Source organism: Neovison vison, chromosome 1 (genome assembly GCF_020171115.1).
Source record: "Neovison vison isolate M4711 chromosome 1, ASM_NN_V1, whole genome shotgun sequence".
Taxonomy (NCBI): domain Eukaryota; kingdom Metazoa; phylum Chordata; class Mammalia; order Carnivora; family Mustelidae; genus Neogale; species Neogale vison.
In genome coordinates this window covers 62780784-62801534 of record NC_058091.1, presented here as the reverse complement: position 1 = coordinate 62801534, position 20751 = coordinate 62780784, and the positions used below count along the sequence as shown (strand labels likewise).

At 38.3% G+C, this 20751-nt stretch overlaps 1 protein-coding gene across 1 annotated transcript in view; it reads right to left on the bottom strand.

Moving 5' to 3' along the window:
- Positions 1-20751, bottom strand: part of TXLNB (taxilin beta) — a 65074-nt gene that overhangs the window by 4711 nt on the left and 39612 nt on the right. Inside the window, exon 8 of the mRNA XM_044236641.1 lies at positions 14167-14259. Coding sequence (XP_044092576.1) covers positions 14167-14259 — 93 coding nt within the window. The remainder of the gene's footprint in view (positions 1-14166; positions 14260-20751) is intronic.

Below are 20751 nucleotides of genomic sequence, written 5' to 3'. Positions count from 1 at the left end.
TATTCCTAGGTATTGCATAGTTTTTGGTGCTTGTAAGTGGAATTGTTTCCTCCCTCCCTCCCTCCCTTCCTTCCTTCCTTTCATTAACATATAATGTATTATTTGCTTCAGGGGGACAGGTCTGTGAATCATCAGTCTTATACATTTCACAGCACTTACCATAGCACATACCCTCCCCAATGCCCATAACCCAGCCACCCCATCCCTACCCTCCCACCCTCAGCAACCCTCAGTTTGTTTTGTGAGATTAAGAGTCTCTTATGGTTTGTCTCCCTCCCAGTCCCATCTTGTTCATTTTTTCCCTCCCTACCCCCCATGACCCCCCACCCTGCCTCTCAAATTCCTCATATCAGAGAGATCATATGATAATTGTCTTTCTCTGATTGACTTATTTTGCTTAGCATACTACCCTCTAGTTACATCCACGTCATTGCAAACAGCAAAATTTTTTGATGGCTGCATAGTATTCCATTATATACATACCACATCTTCTTTATCCATTCATCTGTTGAATGGACATCTAGGTTCTTTCCATAGTTTGGCTATTTGGACATTGCTGCTATAAGCATTCAGGTGCATGTGCCCCTTCAGATCACTACATTTGTATCTTTAGGGTAAATACCCAGCAGTGTGATTGCTGGGTCATAAGGTAGCCCTATTTTCAACTTTTTGAGGAACTTCTATACTGTTTTCCAGACTGGCAGCATCAGCTTGCATTCCCACCAACAGTGTAGGAGGGTTCCCCTTTCTTCACATCCTTGCCAACATCTGTCCTTTCCTGGCTTGTTGATTTTAGCCATTCTGACTAGTGTGAGGTGGTATCTCGCTCTGGTTTTGATTTGTATTTCCCTGATGCTGAGTGATATTGAACACTTTTTCATGTCTATTGGCCATTTGGATATCTTCTTTGCAGAAATGTCTGTTCATGTATTTTGCCCATTTCTTGATTGGATTATTTGTTCTTTGGATGTTGAGTTTGATAAGTTCTTTATAGATTTGGGGTACTAGTCCTTTATCTGGTATGTCATTTGCAAATATCTTCTCCCATTCTGTCAGTCATCTTTTGGTTTTGTTGACTGTTCCCTTTGCTGTGCAAAAGCTTTTGATCTTGATGAAGTCCCAATAGTTCATTTTTGCCCTAGCTTCCTTTGCCTGTGGTGATGTTTTTAGGAAGAAGTTGCTGTGGCTGAGGTTGAAGAAGTTATTGCTTGTGTTCTCCTGAAGGATTTTGATGGATTCCTGTCTCATTTATTTGAGTCTATTTTTGTGTGTGGTGTAAGGAAATGGTCCAGTTTTATTTTTCTGCATATGTCTGTCCAATTTTCCCAATATCATTTGTTAAAGAGACTATCTTTTCTCCATTGGACATTCTTTCCTGCTTGTCTAAGATTAGGTGACCATAGAGTTCAGAGTCCATTTCTGGGCTTTCTATTCTGTTCCATTGATTTATGTGTCTGTTTTTGTGCCAGTACCATACTGTCTTGATGATAACAGCTTTGTAATAGAGCTTGAAGTCTGGATTTGTGATGCTACCAACTTTGGTTTTCTTTTTCAACATTTGTCTGGCTCTTTGGGGTCTTTTTTGGTTTCATGCAAATTTTAGGGTTATTTGTTCCATTTCTTTGAAAAAAAATGATGGTATTTTGCTGGGGATTGCATTAAATGTGTAGATTGCTTTAGGTAGCATAGACATTTTCACAGTATTTTTTCTTCTAATCCATGAGCATGGAACATTTTTCCTTTTCTTTGTGCCTTCCTCAATTTGTCATGAGTACTTTATAGTTTTCTGAGTCCAAATTCTTTGTCTCTTTGGTTAGGTTTATTCCTAGGTATCTGTGGTTTTGGATGCAATTGTAAATGGAATTGACTCCTTAATTTCTCTTTCTTCTGTCTTGCTGTTGGTGTATAGAAATGCAAATGATTTCTGTGCATTAATTTTATATCCTGACACTTTACTGAATTCCTGTATGAGTTGTATGAGTTTGGAGTGGAGTCTTTTGGGTTTTCCACATAAAGTATCATATCATCTGCAAAGAGCGAGAGTTTGACTTCTTTGCCGATTTGGATAACTTTTGTTTCTTTTTTGTTGTCTGATAACTGTGGCTAGGACTTCTAGTACTATGTTAAATAGCATTGGTGATAGTGGACAGCCCTGCCATGTTCCTGACCTTAGGTGAAAAGCTCTTAGTTTTTTCCCTATCGGGAATGATATTTGCTGTGGGTTTTCCTCATCGAGAATGATATTCTCCGTGGTTTTTCATAGATGGCTTTTATGATATTTTCATAGATGGTTTTTATGATATGATATTGAGGTATGTATCCTCTATGCCTACACTGTGAAGAGTTTTGATCAAGAAAGAATGCTATACTTTGTCAAATGTTCTTTTAGCATCTATTGAGAGTATCATATAGTTCTTGTTCTTTCTTTCATTAATGTATTGTATCACATTGATTTGCAGATGTTGAACCAACCTTGTAGCTCAGGAATAAATCCCGCTTGGTCATGGTGAATAATCCTTTTAATGTAATTTTGGATCCTATTGGCTACTATTTTGGTGAGAATTTTTGTATCCATTTTCATCAAAGATATTGTTCTGTAATTCTCCTTTTGGATGGGGTCTTTGGTTTTGGGATAAAGGTAATGCTTCCTCATAAAATGAGTTTGGGAGTTTTCTTTCCATTTCTATTTTTTGGAATAATTTCAGGAAAATAGGTATTAATTCTTCTTTAAGTGTTTGGTAGAATTCGCCTGGGAAGCTCTCTGGTACTGGGCTCTTGCTTGTTGAAAATTTTTGATTACTGCTTCAGTCTCTTTACTGGTTATCAGTCTATTCAGGTTTTCTATTTTTCCTGGTTCAGTTTTGGTAGTTTACATGTTTCTAGGAATGCATCCATTTCTTCCAGATTGTCAAATTTCCTTGTGTATAGTTGCTCATTATATGTTCTTATAATTATATTTCTTTGTTGCAGGTTGTGATCTCTCCTCTTTCATTCATGATTTTATTAATTTTGGTCCTTTTTCTTTTCTTTTTGATAAGTCTGGCCAGGTGTTTATCAATCTGATTAATTCATATAAAGAACCAACAAAAGTTTTGTTGATTTGTTCTACTGTTCTGTTTGTTTCATTGATTTCTACTATGATCTTTATTATTTGTCTTCTCCTGCTGGGTTTAGGCTTTTCTTGCTGTTCTTTCTCTAGCTCCTTTTGGTGTAGGGTTAGGTTGTATACTTGAGACCTTTTCATTTCTTGAGAAAGACTTGTATCACTATATACTTTCCTCTCAGGACTGCTTTTGCTGTGTTCCAAAGATTTTGAACAGTTGTGCTTTCATTTTCATTTGTTTCCACGAATTTTTTCAATTCTTCTTTAATTTTCTGCTTCACCCATTCATTCTTTAGTAGGATGCTCTTCAGCCTCCATGTATTTGAGTTCTTTCCAACTTTACTCTTGTGGTTGAGTTCTAGTTTCAAAGCATTGTAGCTCAAAAATATACAGGGAATGATCCTAGTCTTTTGGTACCGGTTGAGACCTGATTTGTGATCTAGGATGTGATCTATTCTGGAGAATGTTCTGTATGCACTAGAGAAGAATATGTATTCTCTTGCTTTGGGATTGAATATTCTGAATATATCTCTAATATCCATTGGGTCCAGTGTATCATTTAAAGCCTTGATTTCCTTGTTGATCTTTTGCTTAGATGATCTATTTCAGTGAAGGGGGTGTTAAAGTCACCTACTATTATTGTATTATTGTCTCTGTGTTTCTTTGATTTTGTTATTAATTGGTTTATATAATTGGTTGCTCTCTTGTTAGGGGCATAGATATTTAAAATTGTTAGATCTTCTTGTTAGACCGTTTAAGTATGATATAGTGTACTTCTCATCTCTTATTATCGTCTTTGGCTTAAAATCTAACTTATCTGATATAAGGATTGCCACCCCAGCTTTTTTTTGACATCCATTAGCATGGTAAATCATTTTCCACCCCCTCACTTTAAATCTGGAAGTGTCTTTGCATCTAAAAAGTTTCTTGAATTTCTTTGAGTCTAAAATGAGTTTCTTGCAGACAACATATCGATAGGTTTTGTTTTGTTTTATCACCCATTCTGATACCTGTGTCTTTTGATTGGGGCATTTAGCCCATTTACATTCAGGATAACAATTGAGAGATATGAATTTAGTGCCATTGTATTTCCTGTAAGGTGATAGTTATTGTATATTATCTCTGTTCCTTTCTGGTCTGTTACTTTTATGCTCTCTCTTTCTTATTGAAATATTGAAAGGACTTTTTTCAATATTTCCTGTAGGGCTGATTTGGTGTTTGCAAATTCTTTTAGTTGTTGTTTGTCCTGGAAGCTTTTAATCTCTCATTCTATTTTCAATGACAGCCAACCTGGATATAGTATTCTTGGCTGTATATTTTTCTCGTTTAGTGCTCTGAATATATCATGCCAGTCCTTTCTGGCCTGCCAGGTCTCTGTGGATAGGTCTGCTGCCAATCTAATAGTTCTACCATTGTATATTACAGTCCTCTTGTCCCGAGCTTCTTTCAGGACTTTTCTTTTTGTGACTGAGACTTGTTAGTTTTACTATTAGGTAATGTGGTGTTGACCTATTTTTTGTTTATTTTGGGAGGTTCTCTGTGCCTCCTGGAGTTTGATGCTTGTTCCCTTCACCAAATTAGGGAAATTCTCTATTATAATTTGCTCCAATATTTCTTCTGCCCCTGCCCCCCTTTTTCTTCTTCTTCTGGGATCCCAATTATTCTAATATTGTTTCGTTTTATGGTATCACTTATCTCTCAGATTCTCCCCTCGTGGTCCAATAGTTGTTTATCTTTCTTTTTCTCAGCTTCTTTATTTTCCATCACTTGTTCTTTTATATCACTAATTATTTCTTCTGCTTCATTTATCCTAGCAGTAAGAGCCTTCATTTTTTATTGTCTGTCATTAAGAGTTTTTTATTTCAACTTGGTTAGATTTTAGTTCTTATATTTCTCCAGAAAGGGATTTTTTAGTATCTTCCAAGCTTATTTCGAGACCAGCTATCACCTTGATATTCATCATCTGACATCTTACTAATGTCATTGATTAGGTCATTAGCTGTTGGTACTGCCTCTTGTTCTTTTTTCTAAGGTGAATTTTTCTGCCTTGTCATTTTATCCAGGTAAGAATAGATGAGTGAGAGAACAAAATACTAAAAGGGTAGGAATGACTCCAGAAAAATATACATTAAACAAATTGAAAGAGACCTAAAACCGAGGGGTGAAGAAAGGAGGAGAAAAATTATATATATATATATATATATATACACACACACACACACACATATATATTATATATACTATATATATTTATATATAGTATATATACATTATATATGTATATATTATATAATATAGTATACATATAGTATATTATATATATTATATGTATGAGTATATATATACACATACATACATACATACATATTAGAATGGTGAATAGAACAGGGCCATACACTTGATTTTGGGTGTATTTTGCTCTGTTAGAAGAAACTGTATCCCAAAATTTTAAAGAAAGAAAAACTTATATACAAAAATAAGTTTAAATACAATGAAAGGATAGAATATGACTATAAGAATGAAAATTTAAGAAGATTATTGAAAAGGTAATGATAAGATAAAATGGTTTAAAAACGTTAAAATAGGGGTCCCTGGATGGCTCAGTGGATTAAAACCTCTGCCTTCGGCTCAGGTCATGATCCCAGGATTCTGGGATCGAGCCCTGCATCGGGTTCTCTGCCCAGCAGGGAACCTGCTTCCTCCTGTCTCTCTGCCTGCTTCTCTGCCTACTTGTGATCTCTGTCTGTCAAATAAATAAATAAAATCTTAAAAAAAATTAAAAACGTTAAAATATGGAAGAGGAAAAATAAAAAAATATAGAATAAGAAAAAAATAAAAAATTGTAACTTTGAAAGACTAAAGAATCATGGGAAAGAAGCCACGAATTCTATGTGCTGTATTCCCGTAGCTCTGAAGTTTTGCAGGTCTTATTGATTGGAGAACTTGGTCTTAGCTGGATGTTCTTGCTGATCTTCTGGGGGAGGGGCCTGTTGCCATGATTCTCAAATGTCTTTGCCCAAGGCAGAATTGCTGCCCTTGCCAGGGGCCAGGCTAAGCAATCTGTTTGGTTTTGCTCTTGGGAGTTTTTGTTCCCTGAATGCTTTCTGTACTGCTTTGGAGGACAAGAATGAAAATGGTGCCCTCCCAATCTCCAGCCCCTTATGAACTTAGAGCTCTGGGCCCCACTCCTTAATGCACCCTCAGAGAAAAGCAGTCAATCCCTCCCACCTCCCTCGTCTCCAGCCACACTCTGAGCTCACCTGGCCTGTGACTGAGTGTTTCTTTATTTCTTTTTTATTTTTTTTAAAGATTTTATGTATTTATTTATTTGACAGAGAGAGAGAGAGAGAGATCACAAGTAGGCAAAGAGGCAGGCAGAGTGAGAGAGGGGTCAGCAGGCTCTCCACTGAGCAGAGAGCCCGATGTGGGGCTCTATCCCAGGACCCTGAGATCATGACCTGAGCCAAAGTCAGAGGCCTAACCCCTGAGCCACCCAGGCACCCTGACCAAGTGTTTCTATCTCTGGTGCACAGCCCCATTCAGAGTTTCTAAAACCAGCAGATTCCTGCCACTTGTTCCCGTGCCACTCCTCCCAGAGGACAAAGGAAAGGATCTCTCCAGATTTGCCACTTTTGGGGTCACTGCTTAAAGAGCAGTAGCTTGACTGTGCCTCAGATCACAGTTTAAGGTAACCCCAAGCTGAAAGCATCTCCGCCCCCGGCTCCTTCTCTGTAGCCAGCTTCCCCGCTCTGATTCCTGGGTGCTCTGCTGCTCTCAGACAGCACTGGTCTTTTTGTGATCCCGTGGGTCCTGAGGCCACACTGTCCCTAGGAGGGCTCCACCCCTGCTTAGCCTCTGGAATGACATTTCTCAGTGGAGTAGATTCCTAAAAGTTCCAATTTTGTGTACTGCTTCTCTACTGCTTGCTGGGAGCTGGCTCCCCGCCCCCCCGCAGTTTCTCTTCCCTATGTTGTCTCGGATTCACTTCTCTACACATCCTACCTTCCAGAAAGTGGTCAATTTTCTGTTCCTAGCATTGCTGCTCTTCTTTTCAATCTCTTGTTGAATTTGTAGCTGTTCAGGATGGTTTGGTAACCATCTAGCTGAACTCCTGGGACCTGATGATATATATGTCTCCTCCTCTGCCATCTTGCTCCAATACTGATTGGGATTGTTTTCTTAATATCTCTTTCTGTTGATTCATTATTGGTGTAGAGAAATGCAACATATTCTGTGTGTTGATTTTATATTCTCTGACTTTACTGAATTCATTGATCATTTCTAGCGGTTTTTTGGTGGAGTCTTTTGGGTTTTCTATACGTAGTGTCATGTCATCTGCAAATAGTGGAAGTCTGACTTCTCCCTTTCTGATTTGGATGCATTTTATACCCTTTTGCTGTCTGATGCCTGTGGCTAGAACTTCCAGTACTATGTTGAATGAAAGTGGTGAGAGTGGACATCTTTGTCTTGTTGCTGACTGTAGAGCAAAAGCTTTCAGTTATTCCTCACTTAGGGTAATATTAGCTGTGGGTTTTCATATATGGCCTTTATTATGTTGAGGTATGTTCCTTCTGAACCTGCTTTGTTGAGGATTTTTAGCATGAGTGGATGTTATACTTTGTCAAGTGCTTTTTCTGCATCTATTGAAATGATCATACATGTTTCTTGTCCTTTCTTTTGTTAATGTGATGTATCACATTGATTGCTTTGGAAGTATTGAACCACCCTTACAACACAAGAATAAATCCCACTTGATCATGGTGAATGATTTTTTAAATGTATTGTTGGGTTTGGTATGCTAATATTTTATTGAGAATTTTTTATCTGTGTTCATTTGAAAGTTGGCCTGTCGGTTTTTTTTTTTTTTTTTTTTTAGTGATGTCTTTATCTGATATTGGTATTGGGATAATGCTGGCTTTGTTGAATGAGTTTGGAAGTTTTTCTTCCTCTTCTATTTTTTGGAATAGTTTGAGAAGAATAGGTATTAACTTTTCTCTAAATGTTTGTTAGAATTTGGCTGTGAAACCATCTGGTTCAGACTTTTGTTTATTGGGAGTATTTTAGTTACTAATTCAATTTCTTTGGTGGTTATGTCTGCTTCTTCCTGTTTCAGTTTTGATAATTTATATGTTTCGAGGAATTTCTCCATTTCTTAGTTGTCCAATTTGTTGGCATATAGTTTTTCAGTGTTTTCTTATAATTGTTTATATTTCTGTGGTGTTGGTTGTTATTTCTCCTCTTTCATCCTTGATTTTACTTATTTGGGTCCTTTCCTCTTGTTTTTGGTAAGTCTCGTTAGAGGTATATCAATTTTATTAATTTTTTCAAAGAACCAACTCCTGCTTTCATTGGTCTATTCTATTGTTTTTTTTAAGTTTCTATATCATTTATTTGTGCTCTAATCTTTATTCTTCTTATTAATTATGTTAATTATTATTTTAAAAGAAAAGCAGACTACCACATACAGCACCTCATTTGGATGTGTCTGGAGTCTTGGAAGCTTGACTACCCCACCTTTGCCTACAAATGGACCTTGAGAGCTTATCTGGGTTCTAGCAGGGGAGTGCAACTGCTGGTATGTCCCTGACTAAAGAATGTCCCTCTTCTATTGCGACACCCACCTACCCGCCACATCCACTGAATCAACCCTCGTGATCAATGGGGTGATAGATGTTGCAGCCAGATCACCCTCACATCCTCTGCTCTAATCTTTATTATTTTCTTCCTTCTGCAGGTGTTAGGCCTTTTTGTTCTTTTTATAGCTCCTTTAGGTGTAAGATGAGGTTGATTATCTGCTATTTTCCTCGCTTCTTGAGATAGGCTTGTACTGTTGTATACTTCCCTGTTAGGACCACTTTTACCACATCCCAAAGGTTTTGGTTTCATTTTCATTTGTTTCCATGTATTTTGAAATTTCTTCTTTGATTTCCGGTTGACCCTTTCATTGTTTAGTAGACTGCTGTTTAATGTCTATGTACTTATGGTCTTTCCAAAATTTTTCTTGTCTTTGATTTCATAACATTGTGGTCAGAAAAGGTACATGGAATGACTTCAATATTTTTGTATTTATTGAGGCCTATTTTATGATCTAATATGTGCTCTATTCTGGAGAATGTTCCATGTGCACTTGGAAAGAGTATATATTCTGCTGTTTTAGGATGGAATATTCTGAATATATCTATTAAGTCCATCTGGTGTAGTGTTTCATTCATAGCCACTGTTTCCTTGTATGTTTTCTGTTTAGATGATCTGTGCCTTGATGTAACTTAAAGTCCCCTACTTTTTTTGTATTATTATTGATTAGTTCCTTTTTTTTTTGTTATGCGTTGTTTTATATATTTGTGTGATTCTATGTTGGGTGTATAAATATTTACCATTATTATATCTTCTTGTTGGATTGTCCCACTTATTATTTATATAGAGCCCCCCCTTTTTTTTCTTTCTTGTTACAGTCTTTGTTTTAAAGTCTAGTTGGTCTAATACAACTTTTGTTACTCCAGCTTTCTTCTGACATCCATTTGCATGATAAATATTTCTCCACCCCCTCACTTTCAATATGCAGGTGTTTTAGGTCTAAAAATGAGTCTCTTGTAGGCAGAAGATAGATGGGTCTTGTTTTTTTAATTCATTCTGACTCCTGTGTCTTTTGGTTGGAGCATTTAGTTAATTTACATTCAAATAAATTATTTATAATAGATATGTATTTTTGCCACTTCGTTACTTGCTTTGTGGTTGTTTCTGGAGATTTTCTCTGATCCTTTGTTGTCTCTCTCTTTCATGTTTTGCTGATTTTCTTTAGTGATGTATTTGGATTTCTCTTTGTTCTTTGCATGTTTATTAGTGATTTTTGATATATGATGATTAGGTTCATATATAACCTCTTCTGCAAATAGCAGTCTATATTAAGATGATGGTCATTCAGGATTGAACTCATTCTTTTCTCCTGTCCTTCCTACGTTTTAGATATATGTTATTATATTTTATACCTTTTTAGTGAGAGTTCCTCAGTTGATTTTTATGGAAATACTCATTTTCACTGCTTTTGTGTTTCCTGCCTTTATACTCTCACTTTAGGTCTCACCTTTGGACTCAAAGAGTTACCTTTAATATTTCTTGCAGAGTTGGTTTAGGGGTCATGAACTTCTTTAGTTTCTGTTTGTCTTGGAAACTCTTTCTCTCTTTCCATTCTGAATGATAGCCTTCCTGGATTGTGTATTCTTAGGAGCAGATTTTTCCCATTTAGCACTTTGAATGTATCATGCCACTGCCTTCTGGCTTGCCAAGTTTCTGTTGAGAAAGCTCCAGCTAGCCTTATGGCTTTTCCTTTGTAAGTTAAGGACTTTGTCTTGCTGCTTTTTAAGATTTTTTTTCTTTATCACTATATTTTGCAAATATAATTACAGTGTGTTTTGGTGTTGGCCTGGCCTACTTTTGTTTTTTTTGTTTTTTGTTTTTTGTTTTTTTTTTTTTCAATTTATTTATTTTCAGAAAAACATTATTCATTATTTTTTCACCACACCCAGTGCTCCATGCAAGCCGTACCCTCTATAATACCCACCACCTGGTACCCCAACCTCCCACCCCCCCGCCACTTCAAACCCCTCAGATTGTTTTTCAGAGTCCATAGTCTCTCATGGTTCACCTCCCCTTCCAATTTACCCAAATTCCCTACTTCTCTCTAACGCCCCTTGTCCTCCATGCTATTTGTTATGCTCCACAAATAAGTGAAACCATATGATAATTGACTCTCTCTGCTTGACTTATTTCACTCAGCATAATCTCTTCCAGTCCCGTCCATGTTGCTACAAAAGTTGGGTGTTCATCCTTTCTGATGCATACTTTTGTTTATTTTAATGAGAGTTCTCTGTGTCTCTTGGATCTGGGTATCTGCTTCCTTCCCCAGATTTGGGAGGTTTTCAGCTATTATTTCCTCAGATAAATTTTCTGTCCCCTTTTCTCTCTCTTCTTCTTCTGGGACTCCTATAATACGAATGTTATTACATTTGATGGAGTCACAGATTAAGTTGATTCTCATGTTGCATGAGTCTTCTTTCTCTCTTGTTCAGCTTCTTTACTTTCTATTACTTTGTCTTCCAGGTCACTAATTTGTCCTTCTGCTTCTTCCAGCTTGATGTTCATTGCAACAAGCCTATTTCTAATCTCATTCATTGCATTCTTCATCTCTGATTCTTTTCAAACTCTTTCATCTCTGTGATTTGATGAAAAGATATCACTGGTGTCTTCTCTTCTTTTCTCAAGCCAGTGAGTATTCTTATGATTGTTGCTTTAAGTTCTCCATCAGGCATGTTACTTATATCTGTTTTGCTTGGGTCTCTGACTGTGGTCTCATCTTATTCTTTCATTTTGGATCAATTTCTCCATCTTCACATTTTGTCTAAGTCTTCTTCTCAGTGTTATAAAGGCCAGTTATGTCTTCTGCTCCTGAAAATAAGGGCCTTATAAAGCAAAGGTCATTTAGTGCCCAGAGCCTGGTGCTTCAGGGAAGGTCTCCAGTGTGTGCTGTGGTGGCTGGTGTCTGTGCTGTGCTGCTTCCTGCAGGTAGCTCTGCATTTATGCTGAGGGGCAGAGGAGGAAAATGGTGCTGGCCAGCTCCTTTGTTCCTGGAGAGGTGTTTCAGTGAACGCTGCCCCTCAGGGACACACTCTGAGAAGAGTGAATAATCTCCTCACTGTGTGCCCCAGGTGCTCTTCACATTGCTGTTTCCACATTGTCTACCCTGGTTTTTTTGTGTGCTTCTCTCCAGCCAAGACTGCTGGCCTTAAAAGTCCAAGCTTTAAGACCCACTGGTTGCAAGAACTCACAAAATTTAGCCCCTCTCATTTTCCAAGCCAATGGCTTGGGGAAATGCTCTCCTTATGCATTCCCCTGTGTGCTCCTCTCTGTCACTCTCTCACCTTTCTCTATGACCACAGCTCCCTCTGTACTTCCTACATTCTTTGATTTGGCCCTCATTTCCTTTTAGTTGTAGAGTTCATTCTGTCAGTCTTCATATCAATTTCTAGGGTATTTAGGATGGTTTGATAGCTATCTAGTTGTGTTTGTAGGATGACATGAACCTGGGATCCTCTTACTCCACTACCGTCTTCCTGCTCCCTGTCTTTGCATTTGTAGAGTGTGGTGGGATTCATATAATGCGATTACGTGCACTATTAACTTCATCCTTGAAACAGTCTCATAAGGAAGGTTCTGTTTGCACCTCCACTGATCAGTGGGGAAACTGAGGCTCAAAGAGGTGAAAGAATATTCAGGTGAGTTAGCAGAAGAGTGGGACTAGAGTTATTTCATTCCATTTAATACAAAATATGTGGAGTATCTGCTGGTCACCCGTAAGGAGCTGGGTATAGAAGATACAGAAGTTAATAAAATGCAGCCCCTCTTTTTTGAGCCTGAAACTTTTTGTTGGATCTCTGCTCTGCTTGGACGAAGTGAAGGTCAGGCATGTAATCAGGTGCAGTTTCTCTGGATGAACCATACCTGGACACTTGCTGCTCTGTGCCATGCTGTCTGAGGCTGTGTATGCCTGGAGGCCAGAGACTGGGCTCAGGCTGTTAGCCCCTGGGCTCTATAGAGAAGCTAGGAGAGACTTGAATGGCTTTTAATTTTGAGCATCTTAACAACTTAGTAGTTTAGATACTTTTTAAAGTCAGCAACCTCTTTAAAAATTTGATGAAATCTATGGAACCACACTCAAAGAAATACAATATGCAAATCAGTTTGTGTGTGTGTGTGTGTGTGCGCGCGCTAATTCTCAAGTTGACTTTAAAAGTCTATAAATAAATTCCAGATTAAAAGTTCCTGTTTTAATATTTATTCCAATTTCAAAAATAATTTTGAAATAAGCAAAAAGACTTTTCTACTCTAATATTTATTCTAGTCTTAACACTCCATAGTGAAAAAAAGATTTTTGAAAAACAGAGCCATCTTGGAGTGAATAAGTTATAATTTTAACAAGTATTCACCTATTTATGTTGGTTAACTGAATTGTGAAATTTATCATATAATTTAAAGAAAAAAAATTTTAAATTTTATTTATTTATTAAAGAGAGTGAGCGAGTGAGAGAGCATGAGCAGAGGGAGAGGGAGAAGCAGACTACCTGCTAAACAGAGAGCCTGATGTGGGCCTTGATCCCAGGATTCTGGGATTATGATCTGAGCTGAAGGCAGATGCTTAATTGTGCCACCCAGATGCCCCAAGAAAATGTCTTTAAAAGGATGCTTTGTGCACTTGAAAAAAGTTAATGCCAGTGCCTGTTAAGAAACACAGTTCTGATACTGATTTTATTTTGGGAAAATATTGTATTGAATAAAATTTAAACATTATGTCTAATAATAATATTTAGCACCTTATATTTGTAAAAGATTATAAGAAAGTTTAAAACCCTTGAAAGGCACATTAATTTATATTTGAACTTCACAATCTTGTAAAATAGGGAACGGAAATGGTATCTTAATGTGTAGATAAGAAAAATAAAATTGGAAAGAAGTTAAGTGGATTGTCTAGTGCTACTTGAGGAGTGACAACACACCTAGAATTTGAATTCAGGCTTCCTTCTCAATCAAGGTACTGCTAATTATAACGTACTACATATATTCTCTTCTAAGAAGGATTGCATGAAATGGTTTTTCTATTCTAAAATTCTCCTGTTGCATATTTTTATGAAAGTTGTTTTTTCAATCTCTAAAAATAAGATTAAAAAAATTAGTATAAACAATATAGTGCTAAATTGCCAGCTGTTGTCTTCCCCCCACCCCACCCCTTAGCTCTCTATGGCCTAAAAAAAGGAAAATATTCTTTCTCAGAGTGAAAATGTATCCTAGTGTTTTTGGACTCTTTCTGAGATTAATTCACCAGAAAAATACTTACCAATAAAAAATACAGTCTAAATCTTATTTGCATGTGTAAATGTTTCATTATTTTATAAAATGCACTGAAGTATCTTAATGAGAGAAAAATACCCCCCAAAATACCCAAAAAACCCAAAGGAGAATTGCCTGTCAAAGTAGAAAACATTAGGATTTTGTGGGGGATAAGTAATACTCACTTTATCCATTTCCTGTTTGAAAGTGGCAAACACTTCATTGCTTTTTGTTAGTGTGTTCTGGAACTCTTCAAATCTTCCAGAGTAGAGGGTAAGCTGTAAATATGAAAAAAAAGTGGATCCATTTTAGGGTTGCTTTCAGAATGCTTCCAGAACAAAACAACATGTCGTTGTTCATTATTTGAGAAGAAAAATGACTTAAGGGAATTCTCAATACAATATTAGTAGTATGTTCAGTTTTTTAATTTACTATGAGAATAACCTAAGTCAGTATGACTGAAGTACATTTTTAAGGAAAAATGAAAAAATAGCATGTGTCATTGCCATTTCATTATATCATAACTTTTACCAACAAACTTTTATTGAGCACTGAACTACGTATTGACTCTATGTACAAACACATTTAACACTTGACTACTGTTTTTGAGAGTCTTGTGCTCCTGATAGGAAGATAGTCTCAAAGACAGCTTGACTGTGGGACAGTGAATACAAAGTGCCAGCTCCATTAAGGATAGTGCCAGTCAGAGAAGGAAGTGAACATGGCAGGTGATCACGTGAGCCTTGTTTTTGTGGAGAAGGCGAGCCTTACACTTACCTGGAGTGCGAATGTATACGAATGAAAAGAAGTGGTAGAGAAGGTGGACCAGACATGGATGGCTGCCATTATACAGCTTGGTCCACACTGAGCAGCCGCCCTTTACATTTTAGTCAAGTTGGTTTTGTATGTTTATGAATACAGTGTTCTAGCCAATAGCAGTTAAATGTCCCTTTTCATCAAAATCAGTTTATTATGCCAGTTTTCTACAGATGGAAAGAACGAGTCTTGAGGAAGGAATGCCTTTTCTAATATGCATACAATGCTAGACATCATATGGGTTAGGGTTGGCAAGTGTGTGGCTCACCATGGGAGTGGTACCTAGTACCTCTATCCACATCCTTATTCCAAGGCTTGTGTTTGGGGTAGGAATAAAGCAGGGCAGGGAAAAAGAGTGTGTTGCTAGAGATAGTAATGCAATAATAAAATGTTGTTTTCAAAAATGATTTTAGAATAGCATGCTTTGAGTGAGTGGAGATTTAATATAGATGGTACATGTTAGTAAAGCCTGAATTTTCAAATGAGTATTTGGTACTGTTGGATGCCTGGAGCAGCTCCAACTCCTCAAATGGGCACCAGATGACTAGCTGGTGGTACTTGTGACACTGTCATTTCAAAAGCAGAAAAAAATGAATGACTGGAAGCCAATAGATTGGAGAGTTCTCAGTCTTGGGGGTGAGAGGTAGAGAGAGTATGGGACTGAACTCCTAGAACCCAGAAAATCTGCTTATCTAGAATGGCTTATTCTCAAATGTTTTAGAATAGCAGAGCTTTTACCATAGTAAACAAGAACAATGAAATGATAATATAAAACCTCTCCACAGGATAAATTTTCCCAAAGTCAAACAATGGCTGACCATCACCTTAAAATCACACCTTAGCTCTGTGAATATGTGACAGGGCAACTCTAGTGGTCTAAAATTTGTTTCTCGTGATTCCTTGGCACACAGGTTAAAGAAGCCTGAGTAAAGGAGCATCAGGGAAGTCATGGCCAGGAAGGTACACCAGGGTTTTACACACACACACACACACACACACACAGCACATAAGACAATCCTTACGTGTTAACTCATTATGTGCAACACACTATTTACCTATTCAATTCTGTTTTGTTTTTGTTTTTGTTTTTCAAAGTACTGGCTGGGATCCACTGAGTTGATTTCAGGGCCCTGAGTAGGTCAAGCCCCGTAATCTGAGAATAAGCTTGTATGGGACTGGCTACCTACTCTGCACATGATCTAGTGGTCTAGGGTGGGAACAGCTACTCCAGGATGATCTTCACCTTCTATTGCAAAATCCGTTCCTTTGCATTCTTGGTCCTATCTCCTGTTAAGCTTCTTTTTTTGACTTTCTCTCCTTTCTTTTCCACACTGCTCAGTAATTCCTGAAGAGTTACAGGAGGGTGGCAGATATTCCAGTCTCTTGGGCAGGTCCTTCCAAACCCACTCTTGCAGTCCTGGAGTCTCAGACTGCCCACAGGAGGAGCGGGAGTGGGCGCATGCGCCGCCCACCTCCTGGGCACAACCTTGTCAGTATCAGCAGGGACAGCCGCACCCAGCTTGGTCAGCTTGTGCCCTTCCTTTGGGCAGAACGTTCTTTCGGGTGTATACGTTGGGCAGATTTTGTTTCTCTTCCTCTTGTTTTCTTGTGGGATGGAGAAGGCAGACACACCCCGAGTGCCAGGAAGTGGTATCGCATTTCATTACCCCTTCTCCTGGCTTTTTCCTAGGGACCGTTTCTTTCTTTTCTTTTTTTTTTTTTTTCCCTCAACTTTCTTTCTTAATTATATGTAATATAAGATTTACCATCTCAGTCATTTTAAGTGCACAGTTCAGTATTGTTACTTCTATTCACATTGTTATGTAACCGATTTCCAGAACTATTTCATCTTGCAAAACTGAAACTCAACACCCATGAAACCGTTAAAGTACTCGTTTCCCTTCTTAGAACTATTTTTCATACTCAGCTTTTCTTCCTATTTGACCTCTTTGTTGTAGGTGGCAAAAGCTGTGTGGATTATACTTTTCTCAGGTAACCAACCCTAAGGCTCTTAACTTACATTAACTAAAAAGGGGCACTTCCTGTTTACTTTATGCCAGTTTGCTTGGTAGTACCTCCCCTCTCACTACTATGCTGACATGGTGCATGTTTGGTTTCATGTGTCATATGCCTGCTCTTATTTTGGTATTTCAGAGAGGCATGGAAGGGACATCCAGAGGTCATCCACAGTACTTCTGCCAGAGGCAGAAATAGGACCAAACCATTTTAGGGTCAGTGAAAACAACAATTTGCTCCAACATTTTCACTTTTAAGTGAGTGAGCAACACATACCCTCTTTTAATGGAGCACCGAATTTTAATGACAAACTTTCATAGCATATAGGGAATAGAAGCATGTCTAGGAATCGTCTTAGCAAACCTGTGAGATTTGTTTGGGGAACAAGTCCAGTTATTACAGTAGTTGCAGAGTAATCTCCTCTTATCCTCTCTATGGAAGGTGAGGACTTCAGGGTTTAAAGGCTATGATTACTGTCTTTAACAATTTACTCGGTGATCTTCCCCCTTGGGCCATATTTTTGTGGCTGCGTCATTAGTACTGCTGACTTTCCACATCCACCATCTTCATCCGTATCGATCCAGTGAACACTCTATTTGTAGTGACAATTGCATCCCATTGATCATTTCTGACATTTACTCTGTTGCCTTGGTTTGTATAATTGAGAGCCAGACATCACTTCCCTAAGTGAAAACCATGCCCCAAACCGGCAAGCTGTTGTTTTACGGCTGAAAGTGACTTTGTCTAGTAAAACACAATCTGTCTTTGTTATTTCCCTTGCTCAGCCCATAGTAGTGGTCTCAATGGACTTAAGACCTTTGTCTCTGACCACCCCGCTCCTTCAAAGAAACTGTAAAACCAAAGGAAGTGTTCAAAGGCTAAGTACACTGACCTGTAGTAGATTTTGTTTCTCAAGGTTTAAAGGTTTTAAAAATATAATGTTGCTACTTTTCAAGAAGAACTTTAAACATGATTTGACATAGGGCTTGGGGACCTCTATATTCTTCTTGAAGATTAAATTATTACTGGAGTTTTGAAAAGTGCCTTGAAGACAAGAGACATACAAGGGAGGGTCCTTGCAGAGAACCCTCATGATGGAAAGTAGAGGATAAGTCAAGGTTAACCCAGCTTGGGGTCACTTGCTTCAATCCTGGAAGTTCTCTGCCTTCAAGAACTAGAGCTGGACAGGGTCTGGAGATCACCTTTTCTAGCTGTTCTGCAATTTTTTTTGCCCCTACAGACTCCTTTTGTCTACATCCCTATGTAGATCCTTACATATGAAATAATAGTTGTATTAGCTCATACACTAATTGTTAGCATTTTAATTAAAATTATCATTATCACTAGATTGCAAATTTAATTAGGCAGGGACTTTTGATTCTCTTATTGACTAGTATATCTCCAACACCTAGAATCTGGCCGAGCACTGAGTGGGTACTCAATCAATACTGGTTGAATTAATTATACTTCTTATGGGCCAGGCATGGAGCTAAGTGCTTTGCATGCATAACTTGAAAACAAACTGCGTATATTACATATTCATTTACTCATTTTCCTTTTATAAACTTAACCAAACACGTGAATAATTGCCATCCATAGCTGCTGAGGGAGTGCTGATAGAATGTCGAAAACAACTCTATGTTAGACAGTAGCTGATGCCTTGTATGCTGTTATGTTTTGGAAATACTGAAAATTGATGAGGCTCCCAGAGGTCGGAGAACTCCAGCTTGGGATCACTGAGGTATTACAGTATTCTTGTTTTATGGACAAAGAAATTTAGGTGTAGAGAGGTTCAGATGAATTGCACAAGGTCAGACAAGTTCTGAGCAGAAGAGCCAGGACTCTGATCTTGGTCCCTGGACTCAGTCACTCAGTCCAGTACTGAGGGACAAGTGAGGAACATGGGCACATCTAAAACCCCTGGTAGAAGCTTTTTCAAATTTGAGGGGGTATTGGTGGGATATTGGATCACACCTTTATGTTTTATTCTACAGGTCTTTAAATGTGTAGATGCCAGCTGAAGACATGACTCTAGCCCAGAGTCTAGTGGTATTAACCTACCCTTCTCAGGCTCATTATCACCATTTAGTATAGAGGAGTAGAGATTGCTTGTTACGAGCAATGAAGAGCTTCAGATATCATCTATTGTACCCTCCAAGGCTCTGTGTTGTGAATGGGGCAGAGAAAGGGCCAGGAGTCCCGCCCTGATTCTCTGGACTGTCTCCAAGACTGTGAGGTCACACCTCCTCTCCTCCTGCCCACCTCTGGTTAGAGTGACCACTGCCTACCACTCACCCCACAACCATGATGTGGTGGCTCTGTACTAACCTAAAGGATGAGCTTGAGTTGTAACTCTAGAGTTGAGTCTTTTAACTCTGGATCCTTTGATTTTATTGAGAGTAGGAAACATGCTTCAAATTCCTATGTATTCAGTATTTAAAAACAATTTTGATGGGTTATTTTTGAGGGAAAACAATTATCATTGCATTCTGTTCACACATTGGAAAAGTCTGCTTTAGGAAGTTTAGATATGAAAATGCTATCTGTGTTTTTATCTGCAGTGATAAGATTTGTGATTTTGTCTCTTACTTTTCTTATTTGCCTCTTTTTTTTTTTAAGATTTTATTTATTTATTTGGCAGACAGAGACAACAAGTAGGCAGAGAGGCAGGCAAAGAGAGAGAGAGGGGAGGAAGCAGGCTCTCCACTAAGCAGAGAGCCTGATGTGGGGCTTGATCCTAGGATCCTGGGATCATGACCTGAGCCAAAGACAGAGGCTTTAACGCACTGAGCCACCCAAGTCCCCTCTTATTTGCCTCTTTAAAAATGAACAAGTATCCATTGAACTTGTTCATTCAGGCAATGAACAAGTTTTTGGTTTTTTGTTTTTTTTTTAAAGATTTTATTTATTTTTTTGACAGAGAGAAATCACAAGTAGACAGAGAAGCAGGCAGAGAGAGAGAGAGGGAAGCAGGCTCCCCGCTGAGCAGAGAGCCCCATGCAGGACTCGATCCCAGGACTCCGAGATCATGACCCGAGCCAAAGGCAGCGGCTCAACCCACCGAGCCACCCAGGCGCCCCCCGGTTTTGTTTTTTATAGTGAATAAGGATATAGCAGTCTGCACATAAATATTTACAAGTGAATTAAGCAAATCTGAAATTAATGCTGCCCAGCTTGGAAGGCTTGTGATTTCCTCACGTATTTTGAGTTTATTTGCTCTCTGGGACTTATAGTCCTTGTAGCTCTGGGACTCCCAGTGGGGGAACTAGCACCACTCTATAGCTCAGCCCTGGGATGCTGGAACACGACATCTGGAACACGACAGGGAATGTTTGCTGGAAGGGCAGAGCCCCAGGGGCATGGAAAAGATGGACAGAATCATCTGTTACCTGAGGCTTTATTCTTGAGTCTGAAATAGGAATTCTTACAGTCTCCTCAGAACACACACATGACATCACAAATCCAAATCAAAATTGTTCCCTGCTTGTCTGTTGTTTCTAGTCATTAACCACTGTCAAGTCCAACTTCTGATAGCACAAAATTTTGGTGCTGACTTTATTTTTCTAATTTCCTTTTGTTATAAATCATATCTAGCAAGCAAGGATATTATAGAGGGTACATTTGATCAGTTTACATTTATTCTTGCTTTAGTAAGGTAACAGGGAGGAGAGAGAGAGGATGTTTTATGAACAGATAGGCAGGAACCTGGACACCAGCTCATTCCAACTGGCCATCTCAGGGCCCTCGCTTGTGTGTCAGCAAACCATCTGACTGGATGTTATGTGGAGCATTTATTTTTCTTAGAGATAATATTGTGCTTTTCTTTTTATTTTAAAATAATAAATATGAAGTTAGGGTTCATTTCTAAGTCCTGTACCCCCTGGCCCTGCCACACATGAGGCCTGGTACACACTAGCTTTGCTTCACACCCCATGCAT